Source organism: Aythya marila (assembly GCF_965140915.1).
Source record: "Aythya marila genome assembly, chromosome: 24".
NCBI classification, from domain to species: Eukaryota; Metazoa; Chordata; class Aves; order Anseriformes; family Anatidae; genus Aythya; species Aythya marila.
The window spans coordinates 4641728-4655879 of NC_139065.1; the positions used below are offsets into that span (position 1 = coordinate 4641728).

The 14152-nt window shown below is 59.2% G+C and overlaps 1 protein-coding gene across 1 annotated transcript in view; it reads right to left on the bottom strand.

The window, feature by feature from the left end:
- Positions 1-14152, bottom strand: part of CACNA1S (calcium voltage-gated channel subunit alpha1 S) — a 33660-nt gene that overhangs the window by 3811 nt on the left and 15697 nt on the right. Inside the window, exons 13-36 of the mRNA XM_082778555.1 lie at positions 13899-14019; positions 13286-13400; positions 13078-13171; positions 12671-12740; positions 12317-12449; positions 12012-12141; positions 11045-11104; positions 10354-10460; positions 9983-10070; positions 9608-9715; positions 9174-9226; positions 8804-8950; positions 8300-8501; positions 7829-7987; positions 7459-7569; positions 7232-7315; positions 5099-5155; positions 3886-4014; positions 3649-3714; positions 3039-3130; positions 2447-2606; positions 2001-2128; positions 1439-1535; positions 590-692 (exon numbers count right to left, since the gene is read on the bottom strand). Of these exons, the coding sequence (XP_082634681.1) occupies positions 590-692; positions 1439-1535; positions 2001-2128; positions 2447-2606; positions 3039-3130; positions 3649-3714; positions 3886-4014; positions 5099-5155; positions 7232-7315; positions 7459-7569; positions 7829-7987; positions 8300-8501; positions 8804-8950; positions 9174-9226; positions 9608-9715; positions 9983-10070; positions 10354-10460; positions 11045-11104; positions 12012-12141; positions 12317-12449; positions 12671-12740; positions 13078-13171; positions 13286-13400; positions 13899-14019 (2614 nt within the window). The remainder of the gene's footprint in view (positions 1-589; positions 693-1438; positions 1536-2000; positions 2129-2446; positions 2607-3038; positions 3131-3648; positions 3715-3885; positions 4015-5098; positions 5156-7231; positions 7316-7458; positions 7570-7828; positions 7988-8299; positions 8502-8803; positions 8951-9173; positions 9227-9607; positions 9716-9982; positions 10071-10353; positions 10461-11044; positions 11105-12011; positions 12142-12316; positions 12450-12670; positions 12741-13077; positions 13172-13285; positions 13401-13898; positions 14020-14152) is intronic.

Below are 14152 nucleotides of genomic sequence, written 5' to 3' on the forward strand. Positions count from 1 at the left end.
CGTCCTCATGCCTGCTCTCAGATCTCCTCTGATCCTCCCAGTGCTTCCTGCACGGTGCTGGAGGCCGTGTCCCCCACCCCGGCTGAAGGGGAGGCACCGCGCCGTGCTGCTGGGGGTGCTGCCTGACCCACAGGCACGGAAACAAGCTGGTGTGGTTTCTCACCAAGGCAGGGCTTTGCAAACCGCCCTGCTGGCGAGGAAGAGGGTGAAAGCAACTCCACCCCGGCACAGCCGAATTCAAAGGGCAGCCAGCCTCTTCCATCCCAGTCTGAGGTTATTTGTACCCGGGGAGATGGAAAACTGGAACAACCAGCGCTGTGTCAGGCACACAGGGAGATCAAGCTACCCTCAACGGTGTAGGAAGGGTGGCTGTGCACCGAGACAGGGCTTGGAACTGGGTCAGAACAGCTCCTGAGCTGTTCAGAGTGAAGTCACACAGCTGGGGTGCCAGCGATTCGCTCTTCGGGGTCACAACACACAGCCCTGCAACTCATAATGCCCTCCAGGCTTTGCCCGAGCAGCCCCATGCGCGTGCACAAGGAGAGAGTCCCCCCGCTGTGCCGTGGAAGCAGACCCGAGCACCCCGCACCTTCTGTCTTGATCTTGAGGGCTGTCCTCACCAGCGCAAAGAGGGTTGCATTGAAGGTGACGGTGCCGTCGCTGTTCAGGGGCATGTTCATGCACACCAGACGCTGCGGAGCAAACCGATAACCGTGTCCCCACGAGGCAGAGCAGGCCGGCTGCCCTCCCCAGCAGGAGAAACACGGCGCTGCTCTCAGGGTGCATTCCTGCTGCTTTGCCTTCCGTCCTCCACAAAGCGCACCAGGCTGCCAGGAAGGGCCTGGGGATCAACCCCCTAACAAGTTTCATGGAGATCCCTGAGGGTTTATACCCGTGGAGATATAACCCTGAGCTCCTGCCCACGTGGTTTTCCTGGGAGCCTCGTGCAGACCCTGGTTTTGTGCAGAGAGCCAAGCGTGGAAAAGTGTGCTCAGAACTGCAGTCTCCAGCTACCTCAGTGCTATCAGCTCTCGGAGACAAACCTCGACAGCCCAGAAGATGTGGCCGTGTTCCCAGCCCCAGCGCTGCCCCCTTGCCCCAGGTGCAGATGTGGAGCACTCAGCACAGTTTGGAAACCTCTGTGCAACGAGGGCTGCAGGAGGGCAGCCCACGGGTGTCATCCCCTGGGTGTGGAGGTGAGCACAGGCAAGTCCTTATCTTCGGGACCCTGAAATGCATCAGCTCCGTGCAGGTTACAGCACCTCTCCTTGCCTCTGAAAGACTCCTCTCCATTAAAAACCAGAGGTCAGAGCATGAGCATAGAGCATGAAAGTAGAAAGCTGGCTGAATTCGTGTCCTCAGCCTCTCCGGGGAGGATGCAGGGATGGCCTGGGGAAGGTGCCCCGTGCCCACGCACCCACCTCTCCTTGGCTCTTACCTTACAAGCTACACGGTGCGGGCAGAACTTCCCGAAGCCCAGGGGAGGCTGGATACGTCTCAGCAGAGTCACCACGTCCAGGTGTTTGATCCTGCCCCTGCAGAGGCAACGAGCTGCATCAGCAGCGTGGTGGCAGACAAGGGGGGGCAGCGGTTTGGGGAGGGGCTGGGTGGGTTTGTCTTCGTGGTCTGCGTGGTGGGCAAATCCTTTTACTTCCCTGCGCTCCTCCTGGGGAAAACAACTGTTCCCCGAGGCAAGGTGGCAGATAAAGGAGGTATGGGAAGAGTTGGCAGCACCACCAGGGCTGGACGAGGAGGGAAACGGGAGTCTTGTGTCTCCAAAGCTCCTGATGGCTCGTGCCAACTCTGGGACATGCCGGCGAGCCCAAACCCACCTTTGGGAAGCCAGGATCTAAATGCCAGACAGTGCTGAGGCTCGTGTGGCCCTGCTGGCCCCAGGTTGCAGCACAGAGGGCAGCCCAACCCAAGCCCCCCAACACAGGTCCCCACGGAGCGTCCCCTCCACGTCCCTCACCCCCTGCCACGCACACGCGGCCACTCACTTGGCCTCGGGGTCGTACTCAGCCCAGATCCTCTTGAACTCATCCAGGTGGTGTGGGCCAAGGATGGACCAGTCCCGTGTGAGGTAGTCAAAGTTGTCCATGATGACGGCCACAAAGAGGTTAATGATCTGGGGGCAGAGGGGACCGTGACCCCCCACCCCACGCACAGCAGGGCAGGGCAGCCCACGGGCTCCATCCAGGGGACAAAGCACAGGCAGACACACATCGGGTCAGGGACAGGAAGGCGCCAGGGCTCCCTGGAGCCAGGGGATGCTGTTGGTGACCCCACACAGAGGCAGGACCCCCACCCCATGGGGTTACACAGCAGGATGCGGCCGGCACACGCAGCTCTTCCCTCTCAGGAGGAGCCAGCACCGGTGCATGGCTGGGCAGCAGCACACGGGGGATACAGGGAGGAACTAAAGGGGATGCACAGCCCCACGTACCAGGAAGGCACAGAGCATGTAGAAGCTGATGAAATAGAAGTAGGCAAAGCCCGTGCCGCAGGTGTACTCCTCGCCCTCGGCAAAGTCGGACTCGGGGTCGCACAGCTTCCCGTAGCTGCAGTCCAGCAGGATCTCCTGCCAGGCCTCCCCTGTCGCACACCTGGGGAGAGGGGGATGCCCGCTGAACCCGGCACCTCCTGCAGGGCTGCTGGGCCTGCAGGGACCAGCCCCATACAGCGGGGAGCAGGGAAAGGAGAAGGCAGGGTCCTGGGCTCGCTGCGCTGCTGCAGGGAGGGCGTGGGAGCCTGCTATTGCGAGCTCCAAAGCGAAGCATTTGGGGTCAAGGAAAGCCTTGGGCTGAACTCTCCCTTCCCCTTGCTTTTCCTGAAAATTCACTAATTAAAATCCAGTCTGGGAAGGAAACATGCAGAACAGAAACACCACGGTGCCCCCAGACTTTTTTTTCTGTAGGGCAAAAAAATCAATCAGCTGCGGAAATGCTGGCGTCCCTTAGTCCAAGCCGGGAGGCTCCCGTGCCAGCTCGGAGCCCAGCTCCATTCTGGAGCTGCCTGCTCCCTGAGACAGTACCGACCTGAAGAGCAGCAGCACAGCCTGTGGGAAGGTTTGGAAGTTGTTGTTTCTGTTGATCTGGGTCCCGTCCACCATGGCGATCTTCCCAAACATCTGTAAATCAGACTGTCAGCCCCCAGCACCCTGTCTCACGCACCCTCGCCCTCCAGAGCACCCCAGCCCAGGAGTTCCTCTTCATCTTGGTTACTTGGCTTTGATTTTCCCCAAAAGAGAGCGTGAGACCAGGGGGGACGTGGTTGTTCTGGGGCTCGTGAGCAGCTTGGACATCCCTGCCTATGCCAAAAGCCCCCTGTCGATGCTGTGCTGCACCCGAGACAAGGAGATCTCACGACCCAGGCACTGGTGACAGCGTGTCTGCGTCATGCTGTTGACTCAGAAAGTGCTATTTGGTGTGTGCCTGGGTTGCCTTAGCTGCAGCCTGGGGATGGGAGGAGGTGCTCAGGCTGTGTTAATTCTGGGCATCCTCAGAGACCAGGGAAAAGCAGTCCCACCGTGCTCAAAGCCCCCAGCACTGCCGTGCAGAGGATCCAGTCCCCCCCTGCCCCATCTCCCCCGCTGCTCCCAGGCTCAGGTCCCTGTTCGAGACCAAATCCCCCCCCTGTGCCTCTCACCTGCATCCCAATCACAGCATAGATGAAGAACAGCATCACAATCAGGAGGGCAACGTAGGGCAGAGCCTGCGGCAAAAGGATCACGGCTCGGGTGAGAGGCAGCCCAGCACCAGGGGACACCCAGGGACAGCGGGTCGGGGCTGGAGTTATTGGGGGACAGCACCGTGGGGACGGGACAGCTTGCTGCTCAGAGCTTGCTGCCAGCCCTGGGCTCGTGCTGGTGTGCTCCTCACAAACCTGGAAGGATTTGATGAAGGTCCACAGGAGGGTCCGGACGCCTTCTCCCCGGCTCAGCAGCTTCACCAGCCGCATGACGCGGAACAGGCGGAAGAAAGTGATGGAGACGCGGGAGTTGTCATCGGGGTCCTGCAGGCAGAGGGGAGCAGCAGTCACAGACCCTACAGGAGTCCCCTTAGGTAGGGATGGGACACGGCGGGGGGAGAGGCATGCTGTAGCACAGGCTGGGGGAGCCATGCCGTTCACCACATGCCCCAAGAGGTGGGTGATGCCTGGAGGTGTTCACGAGGCATTTGGGTAATGCCCTCAATCCCATGCGTTAATTTTTGGTTAGTCCTGAAGTGGTCAAGCAGCTGGACGTGATGAGCTTTGAAGGTTCCTTCCAACTATCCCATCCCATCCCATCCCATCCCATCCCGTCCCATCCCATCCCACCCAGGGCTGCCCGAGGACAGGCTCACTCTCTGCTCTCTCACCCTGCACACCCTATATGTTACGCTGCCACCTTGGGGTCTACTGGGGGCTGTGGGAGATGCTGGGGGCTCAGTTACCTGCTGGGGAGGTTGTTTTGGCACGGCACAGCCCCAGCCTTGCTCACCAAGTGCCACGAGCAAATGTCCATCCCATCACACCTCTGCTACCCCTCCTGCTTCCCCTCGGCTTCCCAGGGCTTTCCTGCTGACCCCCCTCATTCCCATCACCCAACCCGCCTCCTCCCAGAGGTATCAGGGCAATAAAACCCACCCTCAGACACCCCCGGGCCCTCCAGCAGATCCAATTTCCCCATTATGGCTTTTCTGAATCCCCGGGGCTGCACTGGAAGCCACCACCTCTTCTTCCCACCCCTCCTTTTCTTGCCTTTCTCCTTCCTAGCACTCAGCAGCACAGTGGCCAGGGAAGTGGCCACATCCCCACGCAGCAGCACCAGGACAGTGCACGAGGGCCCTGGGACCCGCTACAATATGCCCTAGGGGCACGGAGATGAGCCAGGTGCTGCACGTGGGACCTGCCACCGACCTCTCCCCATCTCCGGAGCCTGGCCCTTGGGCTCCTGGAGGCGAGATGTGCACAGCAGAGGGGAGCAGCAGGGCTCGGGGCGTCCTAATGCATGCAGGACACGTGCAAACGCTGGCCGCGGGCAGGCTGGTAGGGCCCCAGGCAGCAAAGGGGAAAGGGGTCGGGTCCACTGCAAGCACGTGCAGCTGGTATTTACGATGTTCTCACAGCCCCCGCCGAGGCAGTACAATCCGCCGCTGGAGGCAAGAACGGTCTGCCAAGAGAATAAAAAGAGTCAGCAGGAGGGAGGGAGAAACGAGAGACGGGGAGGGTCGCAGAAGGTGGTGGCACAGGCAGCAGGAAGATGGAAACTGGGGACAAGAGGGGAAGGACGCAGGCGGAGGCACCATCAGTGGGGCTCGTCGGATGAGGAGATGGCTTTTGGGGGGCAGTGGCAGCAGACAGATGGCCGGGAGAGCATCGTGAGCACGGGGGCACAGTGCCCACCTCCACGCTTCACCCGCTGCAGCAAACACACCTGGGGCGAGGGCAGAGGGACAGGAAACCTGGGCAAACGCTCAGCACTGCCTGGTTCAGCTGCCTCCCATAAATCACCCCCACCCCAAGCAGGCACAGGGCCACGGCAGGAGGCAAACCCCTGCCCAGCACCATTCACTTGCCCTCCAAGAAGGGGAAAAGCAGGAGCTGGTGCTGGCGCACACCCACACGCCCCGGGCACACTCATTTGCACGCAGAGGAGCTCCCGGTCACGCTCACGTGTGCACACACACAAAGCCTTGAAGCTCCTCAAAGCTGCCAGGCTCCAGCACCCAGCCCTCGGAGGGGTCCCCAGCTCCCTCCCGCAGCCTCGGTGCCCTTGCAGTGATTTTGGGGGATTTTCAGGGCTGGAAACCTTGCAGCGGTGCTGAACTCCCAGGGCAGCATGGACACTGCCGACCCCAGAGCTTGGGGTGGCACCACCAGAGGGTCTCCCACCTCCGTTGCCCTCTTCCTGCAGCCAGAACTTTCCCAGACCCCTCAATAACCCCGACGAGAACTCAGGGACTGAACAACTGTGAGGATTTGGGGTTTGGTGAGGGGCAGAGGGCTCCTCACGGCACAGCCTTCCCCACATCCCCATCCCTGACAGAGACACGAGGGAGGAAAACAGAGGCAGAAGGGAGAGAGAGGAAGAAAAGACAGACTTTGCAAACCAGTCACATGCCTTGGTGCCCTCGGGAATGGCTCAGCTGTTGAGGGGCACCCCCCCAAAAAAGCTGCAGCCCCCAAGGTGTGCCCACACCTGCACAGTGACCCGTGGGGTGCAGCGACTGCAACCAGCTCCTGGGGACCAGGAGGGATGGAGACACCTCACCCTGACCCCTCAGGTCCCAGGATGGGGTCTTGGGAGGCTTGGTGGCAGCTGGAAGCTGCTGGGACTGGCAGGAAATTTGGGAATCATCAAGGCTGAGAAGCCCAGAGGCACGGAGGATGGCAGTATCAAGGTGTGGGGCTTGCAGGGAGGAATGTTTTGGGAGAAAGATGGGTGGTTTCTCTCATCCAAGGACCCCTGAGCCTCTCCTCCTCTGCATGGGGACGGCTGCAGGACTCTCCCGAGGGTGGCCGTGGCAGCAGCTCTGCCAGATAAAGCCCTGCTCCCGAGGGGAGACGTGCAAAGTCACCAGAGAGGGTTAACCTCATCCACCCGACCCTACAGCTGCTTCTCCAGTTACCGTCGGGTCTGCCAAACGCAGCGCATGACCTCCCGGTGCACAGGGGCATTTTCAGAGCTGGTTGTGGTCTGGGGAGGTCCCAGTGCTGTGACACGCTCTGAAAATGCTCCCAGTGCTCCCAGTAGAGCATTTATCAGCATATAACCAGTGGCTGCAGCCCCCCGGTGTGTATGGCACAGAGCACAGACCACATTTAGGGGAGACACACGCACACATGCATGGATTGCTGTGTACAGGGACACGCACAAAGCGATTTCATTGAGATTTGATGTGCCCAACCCTCCCGTGGCATGGGTCAGCAGCACATCATGGGTCAGCAGCACCCTGAGGGTACAGGGAGCTGCAGGGGAGCCCTTTTTCTGCCCACCCGCCCCAATCCGAGGATGGACACCCGGACCTGTCGAGGTGGGCACACACAGCAGACAGGCAGGGTGAGTGGGGCAGGGGCTGGAACACATCTTGCAGGCTGGGGACGGTCCCCTGTGTTTATAGAGAGGCCACCAAAGCCCCACGGAGCTGGGCACCACTCCAGTATCCCCAGTTCACCCTGGGGCAGGCACCAGCAGCCCCAGGCGGGGCGAGGGGACACCCTCGTGCCCGAGCAGCCCGGCACTTACATCGATCTCGCTGAGGATGACATCGATGATGCTGCCGATCACGATGAGGAAGTCAAAGACGTTCCAGGGGTCCCCGAAGTAGCCCTGCAGGGGGAGAGCCAGAGAGAAGAGGGATGAACATCCAAGAACAAAGACAAGGAGGAGATGGATGCTGGAGCCCAGGGGAAGGAGAGCCCGATGAGGGAATTAATCAGCCCTCTGATATCCAGGCTGCGCCCTGCCCTCACCTTGGCTTTGAAGGCCATGAGCTTGAGGATCATCTCCAGGGTGAAGAGGACGGTGAAGGCCACATTGAGGATGTCTGAGATGTGGTTCATTTCCGCAGACTGGTTGTAATGCTGAGAAAATGCAGGAGCAGCTGTGTCAGCCCAGCTGCAGGGAGAGCAGCCTCCCCCAGACCTGTGGCTGGGAAAACTTCCAGCAAAACCAAAAAATCCCCCCTGCTGCAGCCCCTCCTCTGGGCACCCCACATCCAACCTCTCCCCCTTTCTCCCCAGGGCTGCAGAGCGCACACCCTGAGCCCAGCCAGCCCGGTGCCACAGGCACGGGGGTCTCAGGGGGGCACCACCGCCCTGAGGTCAGCACTCCCCCCCTTACCTGCATGCCCAGGCAGATGGTGTTGAGCAGGATCAGGAAGAACATGAGGTACTCGAAGTAGGAGGAGGTGACCACGTACCAGATCTGGTACTGGTAGGGGTTCTTGGGGATGTAGCGCCGCAGCGGGCGAGCCTTCAGCGCGTACTGCACACACTGGCGCTGGGGAGAGCAGGAGAGGTGTGAAACCAGGGAGATACACACAGCAGGGACAGGGGCACGAGCACGGAGCCAGCACCACCAGTGACAGTGCACAGCCCCACCAGCACCAGCTGGATCCACCCTTCTTCCTCAGCCCTGTGTGCCATGAGCCAGAGACAGTGATGACCAAGTACCTGCCGTGCTCTCCCCACCCAGAACCACGTTCCCAAAGCCACCCCTTGCCTCCAAAGGTTGCCGTGCTGCCCTGCTGCTGATCCCCCACTGAGCACTACGGGCTGGATCCACCTCGCCCCGTCCCAGCAGCTCCAGTACCTGGTTCTTGTCCAGCTCACAGTTCTTGTACTCGCTCTCCCCCTGCTCCTGGAAGGTGACAATGACAAAGCCCACAAAGATGTTCATCATGAAGAAGGCAATGAGGATGATGTAGATGATGAAGAACATTGCGATCTCCACCCGGTAGTTGTAGATAGGGCCTTTATTCTCATCATTAGTGTCAATGGCCCTGTATAGCAGCCTACAGGAGGGAAAGCGAGGCAACAGAGACCCTAGTTAAGGGGGGGGAAGACCGTCTGCCTTCTTGCAGGCTACAGAGAGCTCTGGAGAAATCCCAAATCCAGCAGGGGTAGAACTGGGCTGCGGGGATCACCCTGCTGGCTCTCCAGCCCCTACCAGGATGGCTAGCCCTGCTCCTCAGCCCGGGCAGCTCTTCTTTCCCTGGCAAAGGCTTTCCAGCTCCCGGCTGGCAATCAGCCTGCGGGCAGCGACCTGCTCCCAGCACGACCCGGCCCTCGTCGGGCCCCCGCACACCAGACTCACTCTGGCCAGCCCTCGAAGGTGGAGACGGTGAAAAGCGACATCATGGCCGAGAAGACGTTGTTGAAGTGGAAGTCGTTGTGGAACCAGACGCGCTTCTTCAGCTCGATCTGCGTCGGGTCCCCGTCCACGTAGTCGATGAAATCGCCCCTGCAGCAGAAGGGATGCGGCGCTCACCTGGCACGGCCCCCTCCTGCTGCCGCGCTGCCCCAGGGCTGCCTGTCCCTGGGAGGGGAGCACGGCCTTGGGCTACGTTTATCCTAGGGACAGCAGCAGGAGAGCTCCCAGCCCCTTCTTGCTGGCTGCGGGATCCCCTTGCAGGCACGCCAACAGCCACACGCCCCCTTCCCCTCCCTGCCTGCTGCCCTCTTACCTGCACTCCTTCTCCGTCAGCTTGGATGGATCTGAGCAGCTGTAAAACTTCCCCTGCGTTTGAAAGAGAGCAGGAGGAGCTATGATTTTGTGTTTTTTCCTGTGATTTTTCACAGATTGGTTGATTCCCATCCTGTCTCCGTGCTGGCTCTGACCTCTCCCAGAGGGGAAACTGAGGCAGTGAGCAGGGGAAGGGAGCTGGTCCCTCTGCATGTGCTGCCTGGAGCTGACAATGTCCTGGGTGGTTCCTGCCCTCCTCCCACTACAGGCACTTCTGCTGGGAGGCCTGCTACAGGCAGGCATCTTCACAGAGCACAGACAGCACGTTCTGTGCTGACCTCGGCATCGGGAGACATCAACCCCAAAGCCCTGTGACTACAAGACCCCAAAGCCCTGGGCTGCACGTCTCTCCTGCCCACCCGGGACATCTCTCACCTTGAAGAGCTGGACCCCGATGCAGGCAAACATGAACTGCAGCAATGTCGTGACGACCACGATGTTGCCGATGGTCTTGATGGCCACGAACACACACTGCACCACGTGCTGGTCAAGGACAGAGCACACGTGAGCATGCCTGGGGCAAGGCTCCCCCATGTGCCCCACACTCAGAAAAGGAAGAAGAAAAAAAAAGAAAAAAAAACAGGCAGGTGAAAGCAGGAACCTGCCAAGAGCAATGGGATAGGGCAGGCTCCTTCCCCAGATGGGGAGTGGGAATTGTTTTCCTGATCCTACAAACCCCACAGGGCATAAAACCCCACATAACCTTCCATGGGGACTCCCATGGGCCGAGGATCCCAGCCTCGCTCTTACCTTCAGCCCCTTGGCCCTGTTGATGGCTCGCAGAGGCCTCAGCACCCTCAGCACCCGGAGGATCTTCACCACCGAGATGGTGCTGGACCTGAGGAGGAACACAGAGCTGAGACAGGGCAATTCCCAGATGGGAAAAAGGGACTCCCAGTTGAATTCCCACCCAGATCTTCCCCTTTGTCACCCAAGGGGTTTGCCTCCCAGCCACCCAGGCCATGTTTCCCTTAAAAATACAGCCAGGGACACATTTTGGGGGCTCTAACACATGGGCTGGCAGCTCCCATCCCACCCAACCCAAACTGCTGCAGCACCCCCGCTGCCCGGCCAGGCTAAACAAGAGCAGTGCCCACCCTGGGAAGCGTGGAGCTGCTTACTCGATTCCCATGGAGATGAGGGAGACGGCAACCACCAGCAAGTCGAGGATGTTGAAAGAGTTCCTGCAGAAGGAGCCTTTGTGCAGGAAAGCGCCGTAGGCTGTCATCTGGGGAGCAGGAGGAGTTAGGGGAGAGGCAGGGCAAGGCTCAGGGCACAAACCCTCTGCAGCTCCAGGGCAGGCAAGGCACAGAAAGCTTTTCCCATGGCCCAGGGACCCCATCCTGCTCAAAGCCCTTGCTTTGCAGCCAGGCAGGCAGCTGACTTCAGCTGGAAATCCTTTGCACTGCACTGGTGGAGAAAAAAACTCTGCCCAGTCATTCAGCAAAGCAAAGAGGAGAAGAGCAGAAAGACTTACAGCAGGAGCAGCTCACAGCAGCTGCTGGAATATGGTTTTACTTCACAGATTTTCATTGCTTTCTCTTTCCCAAAGCTTTTCTTATAGACATGCCAGGACAGAAATGCTGGTGCCACGGCCCATCTGTCCTGGTGTCACAGCACAGCTGCCTGACCTCGCTGCAAGGGTCTGGCCCCTTGGGCAGGGCACATGCCCTGGGGTGCCCAAAACTGGGGGACGTTAGGCTCAGCTGGCAGCTGCTCCCTGCCTGCTCCTGGAGCTCGTGCCCACAGCCAGAACACAGCCCAGACCTGGCTCATGTGCATGGCCAGGGCCACGGGAGCAGGTGGACTCACCTTCAGGACGATTTCAACGGTGAAGACGGAGGTGAAACCGATGTCAAAGTATCCAAGAATCTGGGGATGTAAACACCAGAACTGGGTGAGATTTGGGTGATGTGGGAAATGCACCAGTGTTTTCAAATGTTCTGGCACTGTGGTTTGCCATCCACCCTGGGTCTGTTTGTCATCCAGGGTGTGCAAACCCAGGGCTGAGACCACGCATGAAATTCCCTTCACTTTTTTGATTTCCCCCAGTTTCCGCAGGAAACACGACCCAGTTTCCAGCCTGGGACCAAGCTCTCAGTCTCCAAGCAAGTGATGCTTGCCCTGATTCACCTGAAAGACTCCGGTCCCCAAAAGCAATGGGCACCCTGAGAGACCCCCTTGTCCCTGCCAGGCACCACACAAGCCTAGACCCGTGGGGCTACCCCTGCCCCATGCAGGCAGTGTTTCAGGCGCTGCACACACCACTTGTCCAGTCTGCATGGGATGTCCCTGTCCCCAGTAAGCTGCCACAGCCCTAAACCAAGGTAATCTCGCTCACCCTAGCAGGTAGATCTCTTTACTGGGAATAACCTGAGATACAGAGCAGTAAAACTTTGTCCCGCTGTTTCCCCTGGATGGGAAGCACAAGCAGCCTCCCCTCCCCGAGCATCCTGCCCTCCCAGAGGCAGGGATTAACCCAGGAGAACCCAGTCCCCCAGAATCATCTTCCTTGGATTCAGAACAAGAGCAAAGAGGTAGGCTCTCCTCCCGGAGACCAGAAGAGCAACAGGGGGCCCTTTGTGAGACTCCCTTTCTCTGATTAAAATTCCCTTAGAGGGAAAAAAAAAAGAAAAAAGAAAACAAGAAAAAAGAAGAAAAAAAAAACCACAACTACCAAAACTCAGCTAGGCTCAACACCTGGCAAGCAGGTATCTGCTCACAGGGGAGCTGGGAGTCTCCGTGACATCTCCCCCACCCACCCGAGTCACCCTCGCACCTGGTTGCGGAATGACTCGGCACGGATGGGATCCTCAGCTGCCAGGGAGATGCTGCTGAGCAGAATGAAGAGCAGGATGAAGTTGGTGAACCAGGTGGCATTGACGATTCTGTGGCACAGCATCCGAAACCTGCCGGGGACAAAAACAGCGTAAGACACTGCGAGAGGTCAGAAGGACATCAGAGGGGGCCGTGGTAGCCTGGAAGAGGGTTATGGCAAAACAAGTAGGGTCCCTCTGGGAAGGGTTGGTGCCAGAGGTGCCCAAGGCAGAGCTCCACAAGGCAGGGGGAAGGCTCGGTGCTTACTTGTTGGTTGGGCTGAAGATGAAGAAGGAGCTGGCTTCAGGCATAGGCACGGCCTTCTCTTTCAGCTGTAGCTCTGCCAGGGGACGTGGCCGAGGACTCAGGGGGATTTCGGGCTCATCTTCCTCATCGTCACCTGCAGGGGGGTCACAGGGAAGGAAGAGGAAAGGGTCACCCAGAGACGGAGGAGCAACGTGACCCCGTGGAAGATATTCTGATGCTGTGATCCTGAGCTGGCCTCTGGGCCAGACAGACCTCAGCACCCCCAGGCTGGTGAGGGGCCACCACATCCCTCGCTCAACACACAGCCACCAGGGCTGTGGCACCTTCCCCACAGTCTTTGGGGACAAGTCGTACCTGGGAAGTCTGCGGATGGGTAGGGGTCTTTGATCTCGTTGACGTTGGACTCAAATTCATCCACTTTTAACTGGAACAGGGGAGAGACAGAAAGGAAGACATGCAAGTGAGCGTGCCAGTATCACTGCCAAACACCCCCATCAGCCTGGAAGCCCTGTGGGGTCGGTGGTGTCTACATTCAGCCTGTACAACACCAAGCACGTGGGGTCCTGGCCCAGGATGTGGTGGACCTGTTCCACCACACAACAGGCCCAGTCTAAGCCCAGAGAGCCTCCATCACCAGAAGACACCAAGGCAAGGAGCAATTCTGGCCCAGCGGAGCCCAGACCTGAACGAGCTCCAAGCCTCTGTCAGCCCTCAAGGAGGCACTTGATCCCTCACCAAGGCCCAGCCCCACCAGCACCGACCTTGGCTGTTGTGGGAATCCCTTCTCCCTTCGCTTTCTGCTCAAGCTTCTTCGCCAGCATCTGCTTCTCATCTTCTGACTTCTCTGGGTAACCCCTGAGCGGAGAGCAAGGGCTGAGCCCAGGGCAGGACCACAGACGAAGCCGTTCTGTCCCCTTACCCCAAAATACCCGGCCTGGGAGCTCCCCCTGCCAGGACTGCAGCACCCACCTGGACATCTTGCGCCGCTTGCGTTCCTCTGCTTTGGCCTTCTGGGCTGAGGTGAGGCTCTCAGCCTCGGCCAGGTTATCAACTGCAATGGCCAGGAAGACATTGAGGAGGATGTCTGGTGGGACAGCACTAAGGACATGAACTTGGTTCCCATTTGGATGATGTGGCTGCGGCTGCCCGTGGTCTGAGAAACCTTCCTGGAGATGGGCCTTGAGGCAACCCTGGCCAGGGAGGTGGTGGAGTCACCATCCCTGGGCGTGTTCAAGGAAAGGCTGGACGTGGTGCTTGGGGATGTGGTTTAGTGGGTGACAGTGGTGGTAGGGGGATGGTTTTCCAACCTTAATAATTCTGTGATCCTATGATTCAGTCTTGCACCCATCCTCATGAGTGCTGAGCTCTGGGATGACCGCCCCATCCCTGCCTGAGCTCAGTCTGGACACAAACACGTGCACACACACACACACACACACCACACAACACACACAACACACAACACACACACAACACACACACAACACACACAAATACGCTGAGCCTTCAGCCTCACACAGCCGGAGCAGTTTGTGGGGCTGGGCACAGGGCGCCTGGGCAAGGCTTCGATGTCAGAGGATACAGTTCCCACAAACGAAGAGGATGATGAAGTAGATGCAAACCAGCATGCCAGGGAAGGACGGGCCTCCGTAGGCCATTATCCCATTGTACATTATTGAATTCCAGTCCTCTCCAGTCAGGATCTGAGAGAAGAGCAGAGACAGCATGAGGGGAAACAGGGATGTGAGAGCGCCCGCAGCAGAGCAGGGCAGAACCCCACAGCTCCATCCTGCTCCCAGCTCCAGCCCCTTGCCAGATCTCACCTCCGTCCTCTGG